Source organism: Magnolia sinica, chromosome 3 (assembly GCF_029962835.1).
Source record: "Magnolia sinica isolate HGM2019 chromosome 3, MsV1, whole genome shotgun sequence".
NCBI classification, from domain to species: domain Eukaryota; kingdom Viridiplantae; phylum Streptophyta; class Magnoliopsida; order Magnoliales; family Magnoliaceae; genus Magnolia; species Magnolia sinica.
The window spans coordinates 5,128,437-5,145,992 of record NC_080575.1 but is presented as its reverse complement, the minus strand read 5'-3'; the positions used below and the strand labels follow the sequence as shown (position 1 = coordinate 5,145,992).

Below are 17,556 nucleotides of genomic sequence, written 5' to 3'. Positions count from 1 at the left end.
GGATAGGATAAAAACCGAATATTATTTAGATTGATCAATCTAAAACTTTTGTTAATGGATGTTTAATCATTGAACTTCTACCGTTAATTGTTTTTATTTCTAACCGGTCATTTAGAATACTTCGTGAACGTAAAAGTCGTTTTATTGTCAATCTAAACTCGGTCTCGCGATTTGGACCGTTTAAGTTGAGTCAGTTTTATGTCACGTGTGCAAGGTCTTAGTGCCCGCGTATCAAGTATCAAACTGTGCCAGAGTATCAAAGCTTTATGTGTTTATATAAATCCGACCTGCCCTCTCCTAGCGTCACAGACTCACCTCTTTCTCTCTCTCAAATGGCAGCTTTTTCATTCCAACACTACCCTTTCCTTCTCGACTCTGCTGTCTTACCGAACCCCGCCATTAAGATGTCTGGTTTACTTGAAGAAGGAGAGATGAATGCCTCTTTTATCTTTCCTTTCTACCAATATGATTCTCTCCCAGACTTTGCAGTTTCTCCAACAGCCAATGCAAGTGGCTGTTTTGGCAATGGAGCTGCTGTTGTGGAGGAGAAACCGACCATTGATTCTTCCTCAGTGGTTGATCAGTCTGATGGTGTTGATCAAGTGGCCCACCAGCAGGCCGCAGTGTATAAGAAGAGGAAGAACAGAGATGGGTCTTGCTTAAATTCTCCAGAATCGAAGGTAAAACAGGAGAAAATACGAAAATTTCTGCCATTTGGGTCTTTCGCGATGTGGGTTTTTTTTCTGGTTTTTTACTTCTTGACTTCTTGAATTTGAATTTTTCGTTTTATATATATTTCTCGCATATTCAGGCCATTCGGGCTGTGGTTTTCTTGGCTTTGCTCCTTTGCTTGCCAAATTTGAATTTTTACGATTTTCGATTGTTCTGTTTTTTGTTTTTTTTTTTTTTCTCTCTCCTTTAATTGATTATTTTGAAAATTTTTCATTTTTCACGCATTTTGTCTTGCCAAATTTTATATATTTTTCTGTGGATTCGGGTATTTCAGTTTCTGGGTATTGTTACCTTGCTGAAGTTGAATTTTTCAAATATTTTCGCATATTTGGGTCTTTTGATTTGTGGGTATTTCTTGGTTTTGCTCTTCTTAGCTTGCTGAAATTGAATTGCTTTTCATGTTATTGAATTCCTTTTGTTTTATTTGTTTTAAAGGAGGGGAAAGGAAGAAAACAGAAGAAATGCAGTAGCAAGAAAGAAACAGAGGAGAAGAAGCCCAAAGCTGTTAAAAACAGTCAGAAAAAGGCCTGTGAAGATCCCCCAACTGACTACATTCATGTAAGAGCAAGGAGAGGCCAAGCAACAGACAGCCACAGCCTTGCAGAAAGGGTACTTTTGTAGTTTCATGTTTCAATACCCATCTTTCATTGCCTTTTATACATGAATTCATAGCTAAAATCATGTTTTCTCTTTCTTTTTTTTCAAAAAAAAACTTATTTCAGGTTAGAAGAGAAAAAATTAGTGAGAGAATGAGGCAGTTACAAGGCCTTGTTCCTGGTTGTGACAAGGTAAAGCTCATCAGTTCATGACTCTCTCTCTCTCTCTCTCTCTCTCTCTCTCTCTCTCTCTCTCTCTCTATTGTTCTCTGACAGTTGCTTTGATTGATTAATAAAATAGGTGATTGGAAAAGCCCTTATGTTGGATGAAATCATCAACTATGTCCAATCCTTGCAAAATCAAGTAGAGGTATTCCTCCCTAACATTGATATATTTGATGGGCTTTAATGCAATTTGGCATTCTTAATGTAACTTTTGAAGGGTTTGCATGCTTATTCATTCAGTTCTTTCAAAGCTTAATTAGAGAGATGCTGCACTGCTATCAGAGCTCTATAAGTTATCATTCTCCTAGTTGTATCTGTTCTGTTGAATGGTCCAATTACTGATCTGAACCGTCCATTAACTCCAGAACAGCTTTTACAGTCTACCATGCAAAAACCAACTTACTGGATTATCAAAACCATCTTTTATTAGACCTTATTTCTCTTGTGTAAACCATGGATGGGTGGTTGCTATTGCCTCACAGAAGCTATTCTTTAGAATCATAAGCAATCCATGATGTTTCCTAACAATTAGATGTACCAAATTGTTGATTGTACCTATTTTTGCATAAACAATCCTGATCGTTCATATTAAAGGTCATTCATCAATGGTTAATATTTGTCCAATCAGGGTGATATTTATATGCTAGGCTATGAAATATGCATTGGACCTAATGAATACTATAAATCGATGAATTGGACTATCTATGTGTACCAACTTGATATAAAAGCTCGAGTCATTAGAGGATGGCATATCAATGTATATTAAGAGTAACTTTAGTGCTTTCAGAGCATTGGAGCATTTCCTTTTATTTATTCAGTGTTTTAATATAGCTTGTGGTATTTACAGTTTCTTTCAACAAAGCTTGCTTTGTATGACTTTGGTGTGGATTTAGGTGACTGCACAGCAGCTAATTCAGAGGTATTAAAATTCCTATTTCTTGCCTTTTCCTTCTTAGTAATTGATGTTTCCACCCTCTAAAATGTTAGTTCCATCCCTATAAGGGTATTTTGGTCATTCTTGCATGCACCCATTCTCCATTTTTGAGAATTGAAATGGTCCAAAAGTGCAGAATTTCTTTTGCAAAAATAGTAAGTGGGTTTGTGCAAACCAATGAAGGAGGGTGTAGATATCAATTCCTTGTATATTTTTCTTCTTGCTTGACTACATCTGTATATAACATCTGAACTTCAGGGGCTGGACATTCCATCAACATTTCCATGTCTTCAAGGATCTCTAGCTTTTCAGGATCCTACCACTGCAGCCGTCCCTACAGCTAATAGCTACCCTTTGATGAACGGTCGAGATCCCGTCGTATTGCTTCAAGGGCAGAGGCCTGATGCCTTTCCTCAGGTATTAAAAAGAGACAAAAAGAAAAGGACCGTTTGTACTGTATGCCCCTTCTTGGAAATTTAAAAGTACACTTCTGGGGTAGTTCACCACCATTTAAAATGGCCGTCACTCCTGATCATACACGTGGCATAGTGGCATGGCAATCCAGACCGTTCAAATCTGTAATCCAATTATGGAAGGGGCATGAGCAACAAATCATGCAGATTATACAATTTAACAAGATGACGTTGGCCATTATTTTACTTTTAACCACCCATTTGATGGGCGCCAAATGGATGGTTACAATTGACCAATCACTCCAATTTTGTACCGATGCTCCATCCAAAACGTGCTACGCAAATGGTGGTGAACTAACACCGAGACTTGTTCTATAACCTAACATGGTAATTCCTGGCCTTTTTCCAGGAAAATATAAATCTTGTTTGGGAAATGGAAGACCATGGAAATGGAATGGCGAGTCAAGCTGTGTACAGCAACATTTGTTCTTTTCAATGGAAAGACTGCTCTACGAACATCTGGTGAGGATCCAAATCACGAGGACTAAGAGGTTCTCGCCGAGGATGCGGATACTTTCCTCCGTTTTTCTGCAATCTAGACCGTTGATCAAACGGGCCTGCCCCAAAAGTTCTCCCCCAAATCCTAATTATACAGTTCGTGGGCTGATAATAGACGGTTGAGAACAGAAACACAGAAAGAAGCTGCCAAGTACGGATGGATAGAATCATCCTATCTAGGAGATTTTTGGGTATTGGTCAACTAAGGGTGAGACAGCACATCAACGGTCTAGATCAATGAAATAGTGGGCCGAGGATCATATATTGGTTGCCAAATTTATAATGTCTTTCCTTTAACTCTCTCCATCTCTTTTTTCAATCTCTGCAGATTGTAAGGAGACATTCCTACCACTAACAACAGTAGTAGCAGTGGAAGAAACCCACATGAAATCAAAAGCTTTCATCTCAATATCAGCTTCAATGGAGTGGATTTACTAGGCACTGAACATGAGAAGAATATTGAAAAGAAAAGAAATTTAGGGACGGATATTTTCACCCCTAAAATTGATAATTGACAGACTTAGGTGGTAATACGTTATGGTGATATAAGATTCTTCTACTCGTGAATTCAACCATTTATGTAATGACCAAATTACCCACCTGGGGTAGTCTATCATTTTTAAGGGGGTGCAATTGTCAATTCTCAAAAGATTATAAAATAAGAACAAAAGGACAAGAAAACAATGAAACCGACCAAATATAGACAGATCCCATTGGAGATCACTTGCTGCTGGATTGTAATTTCAAGCACAAATCCCTAGAAACTGGTTGTTATGCTTAGATTCATATAAAATATTATTATTTCATTTTATTTCTGAGAGAGAGGGAGAGAGAGATTGTGTTGTCATACATCACTGCATGTTGTTATGATATAAATAGATGATATGAGTAGATATTGCTGTTGTTGTTGGTTTACGTTGCTGTCGGTGTCTTGAGTCTATTGGGATTCTTCTCTAAGTTGTTATAAGACGATTTAAAGTGAGCTAAACATTGCGTACATCGCGTAGTACCTTCCTGGGTCAATTTCTCTGAATTTGAGGGAAACGGCTTAACTTGAATCGAATCCACACCGTCCATCAGGTGCATCACCTCCTTTTAGTCTTGACCACAAAAGTCAAGGTGATTCATCACTCAGGTGGTCCATCCTGTAAAAGTACATTTAAAAACCTCTAAATTCACGTGGTGATAACACGTGAGTGGGATAGGGTGATTTTTTGCAAATTATTTCATCCTGATGAGCTATATCAGATGAATGGTTTGGATGGCATACAGACACGAACGGTGGGCGCTACACAGAACTAATGATGGTCGTCTCATCTCGACCTTTTTTCCTATGGTGTGACCTACCTGAGTTCTCGATGAACATGAATTTTAAATTCCAAGTTGAACAATAAGCAGCCTACCTGATGGACCGGGTGGATCTCATGAAGGTATTCCAAAATATTCCGTAGTGGAAGATCATAGCCATCCAATCTTTCCTTCTTCTTTTTTTTCCCTTTTTTTTTTCTTTTTTTAATCTTACCATCTGTCGGCAGGCAAGTTTTTTAATGATTTAGAGTTTTTCCATGGATGAGATTTTTTGGGGCAGGTCAATTGAAAGGGCCTACCAAATTGACAGTATGGATCGATGGACCATGGGCCCCAGTGATAAAGAATGACAACCAGAGGACAACATGCATATTATTAGTTGAAGATTGGTGTTATTTCTAATCATTTGCCGGGAGAATCTTGAGTCACTGTCAATTCAGTATGGTGTCTATCAATTCAACGGTCTGGATCATCCAACCATGGGCTCCAGTTGTAAAGATTAGGACCCAAGAATCACATCATTCCTCAAGTGGTTATTATAGTTGAAGTAGCTGATCTAATACCATCCCTTCGAAACGGCTGTGCATGTGATTACAGAATCCATGATGATTGGCCTCAGCCGGAGTAACCTGAATATGGTAGTACCGTTTCTCTACTGTACACGTGGCAGGCTGTTGTGTCAATCCGGACCACCTATCTAGTAGATCCTATCATAGATGGCCCATGTCTAATTGAAATTACTAAAAAAAATTCTATCTTGAAATGAAATTCCTCAAAGAGTGAAATGGGCACATGACATCGAAATTTGAATTGTGTCTTCCTAATTTTATTGGTTTTTATCAAACTCCTACTTTCAATTATCGTACAAAATCGACGAGAAAATTTTAACTTCTGGGCTACAAGTTGAAAAATAAAACATATAGAACCGTCGGGGGTGTCACTTTATGCGACAGTCAAAGAAAGGAGTGGATTAGGTGCGGCCATGGCCTCACCCAAGACGGTGCAGCCCTTATGGTAGGGCCCAAATCGATGTATTTATTCTATATCCACGTGGTCCATCCATTTTTACAGATCATTTTAGGGATACTCCCAAAAATGAAGAAGATCCAATTCTCAGGTAGACCATGCCATTGGAAACAGTGGTGATTGACCATTAATGGGCCATAAAAGTTTTATATCACTCTATAAATCCTAAACATCAGTCTATAAATCCATGTCAGTGAGTTGTCACCTATCCCTATCTAATTACCTTTTATTTATAAATCCATGTCAGTGAGTTGTCACCTATCCCTATCTAATTACCTTTTATTTTGATATAATAATGCACGGTTTTAGTTAAAAATACTAATTTCATATAAATTTTAGCCTTTACCCTTAGAAACCATGGTTTGAACACAATAGAGATGAAGAAAATTAGGGAATATAAACACCCAATTCATCCATTGTGAAATTTCAACCATAGATATTAATAGGAAAATGTATAATAAGCCATAGCACATTTACACTAGCATGAGAAGTTGATGCAAGATCCAAAGCATACGTAAATAAAGTCCTTTTCATAATTTAATGAATTATTCCGAGTAGGAAATTTTTATAATATTAGCAGACAATATCAAACCATCTGAATTTTAACCATGACATATAGGATAGGTGGAGGACAACTAAACGAAGAGTCAGAATCATACTAAGTCGACCCCAGTTGGAAAAAACAGTATAAACGCGTGCTATAGTTTATAATGACTAACTTTATAACTAATTATTTGTTTCATGACATATGATATGTTTTACAGTTCGAAAATCAATAAAATTTATACTCTAGCTAATCACCGCAAGGTTCATTAGACTTCAAATGACTTTACAAACTTCAATCACCCGAGTCAACTTAGTTTTAAATTGAAAGTCATTACTTTTAGTAACTTCAGTTTTTTATTTTGGGGTTTTAAGAAACCAGTTGTAGTCTAGAGTGGTTGTTTTAGTCATTTAAGGGTTGTTTAGGTCATCTTAGGTCTGATAAGACTCAGAGCCCAAGTGACCCAGATCTAAGAACTTTAGAGGGTGTTTGGGGCATGAGTTTAAAGGGGATTAGGTGGGAGTGGGTTTTAATATTCCATGGATCATTCCAACGTGGTGTTTGGGACTAGTATGTGAAGCCTCTTCTTGAAATCCATGCCTGGGCAAGGGATTTCCGCATTCATACTTTGGTCGGTGTTATGTGGACCCCACCATAATGTATAATGTATGTGTTTTATCCACGCCGTCCATCCATTTTGAAATATAACTTTAGGGCTTGATCCCAAAAATAAGGTAGACATAAATCTCAAGTGGACCACACCATGAAAAATCAGTAGTGATTGGATTCCACCATTAAAAACCTTCTAGGCCAACTGTAATGGTTATTTGACATCTAACCGGTTGATTAGGTCATAAAGACTTCGATGAAGGGAAAAAATATATATCAGCTTCATCAAAAACTTTTGTGGCCCCAAAAAAGTTTTTAATAGTGGCCGTTCAATCGACACTGTGTGGTCTACTTGAGATTTGGATCAAACTCATTTTTGGGCTTTTACCATAAAATGATCCGAAAGAGTGGGCGAACAGCAGCTCACGGAGCACCAACCAGTAGTGGTAGGATGGTTTACCAATCCATTTTCATTCAAGACACCAAGCCGCAGGAATAAGTGACAATCCTTAACACTAAGTAATTATTGCATTTTTCTAATTCCATCCCACCTAAACCCATGAAATCCCATGCACCAAACACCCCTTAAGACCTTACCACAGCCTTATATTTTATGCTCTACCATAGCTGATGCTGTGGAAATTTTTGGGTGTCTTTTGGTAAAGAGAAAAATACCATCTTTTTCCATTACATGCCACGTTTGTTAGATATCAGTACCATGAAAACTGTAACCGACATGGAACCGCCTGTGTTTGAAATCAATCTCATCATTCTATAGGTGGGCCATGGTTGTTATTTATTCGAAAGGTATTGCCCAACTAATTAGTAAAATGGCCTGATGTTTGTCCAAGGTGATTTTGTCTCAGAAAATCTTCATGGTTGGGGCATATACTCATGTCCTCCCCAAATGACACGTGGGAAAATGAGACGGTGTGATGACTTAGCTTTCACGTGATCAATAAAAAGTCCACCTTTGTAGCTGTTGGTGGGCCATGTTCGCTCATATTTCTACGAAATTCTAACAAAATCATAATGTTTACTGCTGATGGATGTGATTATCTCATTATTAAGGAAAGATCCGCTTTTGGCGGTGCCAGAACAAATCTATCTTATGAAGGAGACATCCATCTAGTATGCTAGTTTCGTACCTGTTTTAAAATATGAATGGCATAATTGCACAATCCACACCGTCCAAATTGCTGCCCAACTATAGATGGAGTAAAAGAAGCTTTCCCTTTAAATTTGGACCGCTGGCTCCTTTAATTTTAACCATCCATTTAATAACCATTAGTTATAAGATCAATTATGATTTCTTAGAGAAAATACTAGGTAGTAAAGTAATAATATATTTACAAGATAGAATAGTAGGATGATGAAAGATTGAATCAGAAATAAATCTATTCCATGGAAAGGGAGAATACACATGGGTAATCAAATAATAGAAAATGAAATTGTATGGATTAGGTGCAACAGGGAATGGGTCAAGGCAGTGAGAGGCGTGCTTTTCGTTACTAAATTGTTGGAAAATTGTGTTGAAGATATTGAAAAATTAAATTAATTATTTTCTTTCATCAGGCTGAATCACATAAAATATACGTTGTCCTTAAAGCGTGATCCACCCCCTTATCAAATTGCTAATGGGTTACAAGTGAATTGTTTTCAAGATAAGACAAGTCTGTTAGGATCCTATGTTCAACAATCATGAACGGTCCACTTAGGAACAATTTCAACGCAGTAGATCCTCTGGCATAATTAAAATGAGGATGTGTTAACATTATTCTAAAATAGAGATATAATCTTTATGATCTGATGGATGAGGAGAGATGTGAGTTTGAGATGATGAAATTTGGACCGGAATGGTCTATTTTATATAGACACCAGGAAGTGAACCGTTAGTAGGTGACTATCAATGGTTCAGAACATTTGAAAAATGTCTCTGACCGTTGATCATTAATTTCAGTCATTTTGGGTAGTCAGATCAGCAGATCTAACCATTGGATTATCATGGCCGATCTATTTTCAAACCATTGTGGTTTTCAAGGTAGTTAGCTGTTTTCATAAAGGGCTGACCGTTTCGGATTAATAATTCAATCGTTCTCAGTCACATATAAAGGCCTAGCTCATTTCGGACCCATCATACTTAAGCTCATACTAGACCACTCACACCATCTCACAACGATTCACGTAAGGTCACGAGGGACTACGTGCGAAGTACGCCACTAAAGCCACAATGCCTTCACCCAAGCATGTGCATACGTTGCAACTGAGCGTCTCAATCTCCAAAGATCCAACCTCCACGTATAAATCTCTAATATTCTCTTATCATCTTAGACGTGGAACAAAAGCACACACCGCACTTTACGATTTGAAATTTCTAAAAAGTGTTTTGACAATAAAATTTGAAATTTTTGAATATTTGATTTATTTTCATTAAAAACAACCACAAATCTCAATGGTCACGAGTTCGCACTGCTCACGTGGCTGCCGGTGCAGTGCAGGTGAGACTGCGTATTTAAAAACTAAAAATAAAAATGATGATTTCGAGTGCCCACGTGAGTGTGTGTTTAAAAACTAAAAATAAAAATAAAAGTAAAGGCTATGAATCGCATAAGTTAAAAGATTTATGTGATTTGATTGACGCATAGCCCTTCATGAGTAGTAGGACATGAAAATTCATGTAACCGACATAGGATTTGGTGAGCATGATATGCTTATCCACGGTAGGTCCCACAGTTTGGATGGACAGGATGATTTCAATCACTGCCTCAGTAGGCCCCACAAAGAGCAGTGGCAAGAACTCATCTTCTTGGGTCAACATGTCTAGTCCCATCTCATGCCCTCATGCATGCGTACGGTCGTGAATGACACCATCACCTCCAGAAGCCGTTTTTTTCTGTTTTTTTGTTTTTTTTTTTTTTTCCACTCTCTTCTTCTCCTGCTGCTCGGGCTACATTACTATTATTTAATTCTTCCACCGTCTTAAATGGCGGTGATTAATCAACCATTCACATGCCAAACGTGTACGTAGATCAAGACCGTTCAAATTTTGGGGCCCATTGTGGATAGAGCATGACCAAGAATCTAACTAACTGGATAATCCTAACCCTCCAATTTGTGGCCATATCGCTGCTCAAAAAGAAAATAGATAATGGTTCGAATTCAGCCTTCAGATGGCAGATGGTTAATACTATTCCATGGATGTGGTTTTCAGGATATGCTCCACGAGAAATTGGGCCCACAACCTAGATGGCCTGGATTTACTTACTTTTCATCACTATACGGTAAATGAATTGCCACAATTTAGGTAGTAGTGAAACTGTGGTGCCCACCGTGGATGTATATATATGTCATATCCACGCCATCCATCCGTTTTTCCATATCATTTTATGGCATGGACCCAAAGTTGAAGCATATCCAAGGCTCAAGTGCACCACACCATAGGAAACAGCAGGGAAAATAACGTTCACAGTTGAAACCTGGGCCCACGGTGATGTTATTTATCATCGAACCTGTTTATAAGATTACACAAACACGGATGAAGGTAAAACACACATATCAGCTTGATCTAAAACTTCTGTGATCCACAAGAAGTTTCCAACGGTAAAGGTTCAATTCCCACTGTTTCCTGTGGTGTGCTCTACTTGAGCATTGGATATGGTTCAAAACTGTTTTCACACACTGAAATATTCTGGTAAAACGGATGGACGGCATGGATAAGGCACGTACATTACAGTGGCCCCCACAGAGTACTGATATTCAGTATATGCAATCCGCTTCCCGGGTGCTGCACGGGCCCACGTGTACATTGGACGTTGGTCCATTGATCAATTTCCATGGACCATCCCTTTCTTCTGAACTCATGTTGCCCACGTGGTCATAAGACTGGCCTGAATTTGGGTTCAACTGATGAGCGGCTTGGATCTTGCACACGTGTGCCCCATGATCGGTTTCGCGAATGCATAGTATAAGAAACTGCGACACGTGTGCCCCATGATCGGTTTCGCGAATGCATAGTATAAGAAACTGCGACACGTGTAGAATGATAAAGCAGGAGGACCAGAATCCTCTGGAACAGCGGTTATTGGAAAAGGGCTCACCGTAATGTTTATGTGACATCTCGTCCGTCAAACAGTTGCGAAACCTCATGTTCTGAATTTGATACCAATTATCAGGTCGATCCAAAACGTAGGTGGGCCACACTACAAGGAAAAGTAGGGATGGAAAAGTCTAGCATGGAAACCTTCCTGGGGCCCACGATGTTATTTATATGACATCCAATCAGCTCATCAGGTGAGTCCAATTAAGATTAAGATACGTCCCAAAAATCATCCCGATCCAAAACTCAAGTGGGGCACACTGATTTGGAGGTTTGTGCAGGGGATAAACCTTCTTGGGGCCCACCGTGTTGTTTATATGACATCCAACCACTTCATGAGGTGATCCAAGACTCAGGTGGGCCACACTGATTTAGATGTTAATGTGTGATTTTACATTGTTCCAGGAGGTGTGGTCCACATGAATATTTTAACGATCTGATTTTTGTTTTGTACTTTGAACATGAGGTTAAAAAATCGATGAACGGAGTGGATATTATACGTACATTACAGTGGGCCCCACATATCTCGTGCGTTGTAGACAATTCCGGTCTATCCAAAGAAGACCCTGGAAGGGGTCCTTACTCTTGCTCGGGTGGTAGACTGTCAGAAGTTTCAACTCTCGGTCAACGGTTCGAGTATCCATGAGTGGTGAAATTCCACTAGCGTGAGTGTGTGGGGTGTGTGCACGTGTGTTAAAAAAAAATTAAAAAAAAGAAGAAGAAGAAGAAGACACTGGAAAAGGAGAACCACAGAAAGCCATCTAAGGTCTCATTCACGACCCTACATCGTGCCCCGTAAGCCACCGATTACATGTGATGTAACTACATCCGTCCATGTCTGAGTTGATGTGTCCAGCTGTAGAGATGTCATTGTCAACCATCATCATCGTTAAATAGGAGAGTCCGGGACATCCTCCAAAAACCCTTCCATGCCAGTGAGCATCCACGTAAGCATGTCTCCTCATCGTGTCATGCCAACAGCTACATTTCCTGCAGTGACTGTCCACGTCATGATCCGGGTCTACTGGTTAGCAGGCAACGTCCTTTACTCCTTTTGGCCAAACAAACGACCTTGCCAACGTGGCACAGCTGAGTGTGGGCCGAGATTGGGCTCAGGCCCTAGTTGCCCGGGTGTCATCACTCATCAGGGACTGTGAGGCCCACCATGATGTATGTTATTACTTACATCCGAACCATCCATCTATTTTGATAACTCATTTTAGGGCATGATCCAAAGAATGAAGTAGATCCAAACCTTAGGTGGACCACACAACAGGAAACATGGTGATTGAATAATCACCATTAAAAACTTTCCCAGAATGCTTATTTGTCATCTAACCTGTTGATGAGATTGACATCAATGAAGGGATCAAAAATATCAAATATCAGCTCAATTCAAAACTTTTATGGCCCACAAGAAGTTTTTAATGATCAATCACCACTGTTTCCTGTGGTGTGATCCACCTGAGATTTGGATTTGAATTTGTTTTATTTTTAGATCAAATCCTAAAATGAGCTGTCAAAATGAATGGACGGCGTGGATGTAAGGCACACAGATCAAAGTGGCCCCTACGGTCAAGAATACACCCCCCTTGGTGGGTCAGGGATCCATTGAAAGGGTAAACTTTCAATGAGGTAAGCATTTCCAACCCTAACTCAAACCAAGGACCTTGACAATCCAACCACCTTGTGTTGGGTCAATTGGATTTTGCCGACAGAAACTCAAGTCCCAACGGCTCTAATCAGATTAAAAAGGCCTTGGACGGGCATAAGACCTACAGTGATGGTCCCCATGGGCACCCCCAAAATTTGAACTGTCCATTCTAAGAATATTTTATGAATATCCCTTAAATCCACCATAAGTCCTGCCTCCATATAAGCTATTGACTATTAAAAGATGACCTCAATTTCAAAAGCTCCTTTAAAATACAGATGTACATTAAATGGGAACTTCCAAAGTATGTTTAAACCGTACATCTTATATGTGACAACGGGCTACTCGGTGATTTGACTGGGCCCGGTTGGAACAGGCATTGCCATTCCTTATTGGCCCAAACCTTATTAGCCTAATCAGGCCTAGATTTCATGCCCAGCCTAGCACTTGTGCCCTTCCAACATCTTTGTATACTCATCTTTGATGAGAAACAGTGCATATATTGATGTTTTAATTGTTAAAGTATTTAAAAGAATATAAAAAAAAAAAAATAGCCTTGTTTTTTTCAATTAATGTTTTTTATTTCAAATTCAAAAATCCAAATTTGTTATTGATGCATAAACGTTTTTTTGTTTTTTTTTTCTTAATATGATTTCTCCTTTATTTTGATGAGGCCCAATAATAACTAGACTGTTTTCATTTTGAGAAATGTGTCACATAATGGCTGACCCATCGATTATAATTAAAAACAGTTCATCCCGGAATAAGTGTATCATAATAATCCTTCTTGGTCTATATGAAAGACATCAAAGCACAAAAACATAGTAAAAAGAAAATAAATTGTTTTCTCTTCTCTTTCTTACTGGACATATGAAATTACTTTTTTCTTTTCGTTTCTTTTTTAACACACAACCACACCTGCACCCACACACACACACCAGAATGGACATTCAAACCTATGACCTCTATATTGAAACTCATGTGAGTCTACGATTGAAACATGAGTAAGGACCCACGACTATATGAAGTTACTCTAGAAGTGGTGATATGTATTGGGTTTATTCACTGTCGATACATGTCAGGAAAAATGACATTAGGTGTTGTAGCACATTGGGAGATCCTGCTACACCGGTCCAATTAAATGAATAGCACTAACTATCTCAGTGATAGAGACTGTGTCCTTACTTTGCCCCAAGTAGCAAAGTGATTGTGTCATCACTTTGTCTAAGTAGTAAATTCAAACTCATCTTGCTTGCAACTATAATAAAAAATATGAGGTTATAAATATTTTCTTTTTTCCTTTTTTTTTTTATTCATGTTTATTTTTTAGAATTATTTCAACACTAATTAGTGATTATGTGATTTAGTGTAAAGTTATTGTTATGAGAAAAATAGACCGACCCATAAGAGTTAGTCGGACCGAGACCTAGCACGACCCATTGGGCTAAGAGCAAGGCTAAGGTCATTTTAAAAGTTGGTACAAGTAAGGTAGTCCTTCAATCAGCATGACTCAAAACGGATTCCCCAAGGAAGAGAACGAATAAGCTAAAAGGTTATAGGAAGTGGACATCACAAGGAACTTTGATCGGTTTAGTTATCAAATAATGCCGACCTCCTTATAGCTCGATCGGTATCGTGATCTTCCATCAGCTGACCTTAATCAAAGCCCGGACGACTATGCGCCGGTCTCTAGACAAAGGTCGACCTAATATGAAGAAAAACCTATTCGATCTTACCCCCAAGGATCACGAAAACTAACTCGCAATCAGTTCAAGATTATAAGATCCCCGCCGAGGATTTTGAAAGATCTCCAATACGTAAGAAGTTCTAATCCAACTACAATATGCATCTAATAAATAGGAAGAATACTTTTAGGATACAATCTCCCCTCTACTATAAATAGGGAGACCCCCAATAGTGAAAGGTATACGTACTTGTAGCCAGATAACCCTTTATGCTAAATCATTTCTACAATGACCCAAATTTCTGACTTTGGCTTCGGAGGGTCCCTTGCATTAGCCAAGGTCTTCCTATTTATTCTCTATGCAGGTACTCAAAAAGTCCAAGAAGAGTTAACCAGAAATTATCATCGACGGCTATAATTCCTTTATTCCTTTCTGACGGTGAATTCATACCAAAGTTTTCAAATTATCATTATCAAACAAAGGAAAATACTAAATGAAAGATTTTGGCAGAGGGAGAGTATAAATTTTAAAATTAGACCAAGGTATTATTAGAAGTTACTAGTAGACAACTCTCAACTGACTGGAGTAGTGATGTAGCCCACTATTTTTTCATAGATCTTTACACAATTGCAGGCAATATTATTCATCTTCAATTATGAAGTTGAACACACCAATAGCAACTTGAATTCTCTCCCAAGTATAGGGCCAGTCACTTGGGCTGGCCCTGGCCACTGGGCTCATTACTACCCCTTATTTTTTGGACATTATCCTCCAACCTAGGATATATACACCATACAACATCTTTCAGCCTTTAGTCCATACGATGGGCCCATTTTGAATGATCTATGCCATTGATCTGATTTCCCACTATTACCAACCATGCCTGAACAATTTTTTTTGTGTTCAAGTTCTAAAATACCAATGGTTCACATTAAACAGAGGAGAGGCCAAATATAAGAAATCTACTTGTTTTCTTTCAAATAATTGCAAACACCTCCTTATCTGGTTCGGATTGTTGCAAGTACCTCCACTCTATTAAACTCAGAAGAGAATGTATCAAATGACAAATATAACATCAAAGGAGGAGTTCATGTAAAAGTGGTATCTAACCTGTCCATCAGAATCTCTCCATCATTAATATTGGATGCTTGGAAAATCTGGCTAATCCAATTATCAATTGATTAAAAAACAATGAAGAACCACCTTAAAGCCTCCAAATTCACGTGGTGAGCCATCTGAAGGTTAGATGGACCTATTATTTTTGTAATATCTCATTTTTATGTAGAATGACCATGCTGAATGGGTTGGATGGCATTTGTGCACTAAAGTGGACCCACATGTCTACAACTTATATTAACACAAAAAATAAAAAAAATATTATATTTTGGGAACCTAAGGTTACAATTTGGCTCTACTGGGATTGCAGTTTTTGGGCCTCCTGAGGTTGGGTTGGGCTTGGGTTGACCCTTAGCCCATCCCAACCAAGCACCACTTGGCTTCGGCCTAAAACTAGCAATGTGAGTGGGACCGTTGGCCGTAACACTCACCTCAATGTACGCATTGTATATCCACGCTATACCCATATGTTTTGCCAGCTTATTTTAGCGCCTGGTCTCAAAAATAAAGCAGATACAAATTTCAAGTGGACCATACAACCGAAAACAATGGTCATTAAATACTCACCATCAAAAACTTCCTCGGATCCACCGTAATGTTTATTGACCATCCAATAAAAATATAAAAAATAAATATCAGCTTGATCCAAAACTTTTGTAGCCAATAAAAGATTTTTAATACTTAATAATCACTCTTTTCTGCTGACTGGTCCAACTGAAATTTATATGTAATTCATTTTAGACCCATGCTCCAAAATAAGTTGGCAAAACAGATAAACAAAGTGCATATACAATACATACATCAAGGTCGCACCCACATGGCTGGTTCTTGGGTCACGGACACGTCGCTCGTCTAACCTGCCTGAGTTGCAAGCCTATAAGATAGGGGTAAACTGGTCATCTGCTCAGAGATAGCTGTAATCATAAACTGACGTGGAATTTGCAACGAATCTGTAAAGCATGAGGAGGTAATTGCAGTAATCCAAACCAGGTGGGACGCGATTACAATTTTTTTATTTTTTTTATTTTTTTTATCCATCATTTCAAGGTGGATATATCCAAACCATGGATCCACTTGTACGAAGGCAGTATCAACGGTCCACATCCAACAGAAAAAAAAAAAAACCAGACTGGACAGCTAGGTTTGCATTTAGAGGCGCGGCTTCCGGAAACTTGGAGGCGAGGCCCATGGAAATAGTAGACTCCTGTGTCAGTTTAGCACCATTTAGAAAATGATGGTGACTCTTCAACAATGCACATGGTATAGTTGTACGGCGATCCAAACCGTCCAAATTTCTAATTACTTGGCATATTTTAATGTTATGCGCCAAGATTACAGCTGTTGGATCCAGGTTCGTGTTTCCATTATCTGTACAGTGGAAAGCATGGCTTTGCTGCCTGTGCGGAAGGAAATCTCTTGCTAAACGCTTTCATGAGTTAGATTAATTTATATGCATGAGATCCACCCCGTACATCAAGTAAAACATCTCTTGTTTGCTTTTGATCTCAAAATTTAGGATGATTCCACACTCAGGTGGGCCACCCCATGGGGAATTATAACTAAACCTTTAAGTTCACGTGTTATGGTCCATCTGACTTTTTAAATAGTTTGGTTTTTGAGAAATGCTTGCATCCTGATAAGGCAAGGTTGATGAATGGATTGGACGAAATATAGACAGCACCATAAACCTTACAGAAAACAATGGTGAGCATTCCACGACAACTGTTTCCTTTGGTGTGCCCTACCTGAGTTCATGATCGTAATGATTCCTATAATCCAGCCCGCACGAGTGGAAGCATATCTGATGAACGGTTTGGATCTAAGAAAGCTTGACCCACGTGGCGTTAGGTACGCTACCTACCTACCTGCCAGTAGTCGAGTAGTCGGGTAGCGTACCTACTAAAAGTCGGTAGCCCGGTTCTAAAGGGAAGACCATAGAAACTTCTATATATTACAAGATTTCAACCATGTGATCATTTAATTCTTTTCTTTTAAATATCCATCGTAGCCTTGTGGGCTATCCATAAATTTCCAAAGATATGGTATTGGCAGTAGATGTA

At 38.8% G+C, this 17,556-nt stretch overlaps 1 protein-coding gene across 1 annotated transcript; it reads left to right on the top strand.

Moving 5' to 3' along the window:
* The first annotated feature begins 320 nt into the window (after nucleotides 1-320).
* Nucleotides 321-4,269, top strand: LOC131239358 (basic helix-loop-helix protein 80-like). The gene is made up of 8 exons (XM_058237035.1): nucleotides 321-680; nucleotides 1,168-1,341; nucleotides 1,455-1,520; nucleotides 1,630-1,698; nucleotides 2,401-2,472; nucleotides 2,746-2,904; nucleotides 3,310-3,422; nucleotides 3,787-4,269. Coding segments are annotated over exons 1-8 (1,002 nt in total). The 5' UTR covers nucleotides 321-332; the 3' UTR covers nucleotides 3,788-4,269.
* Nucleotides 4,270-17,556: the final 13,287 nt, after the last annotated feature.

Coding starts and splice junctions, on each gene's coding strand:
- LOC131239358 (XM_058237035.1), top strand. CDS start 333: ATGGCAGCTTTTTCATTCCAACACTACCCTTTCCTTCTCGACTCTGCT. Junction 681..1,167: donor TAAATTCTCCAGAATCGAAG/GTAAAACAGGAG, acceptor TTTGTTTTAAAG/GAGGGGAAAGGAAGAAAACA. Junction 1,342..1,454: donor GCCACAGCCTTGCAGAAAGG/GTACTTTTGTAG, acceptor AACTTATTTCAG/GTTAGAAGAGAAAAAATTAG.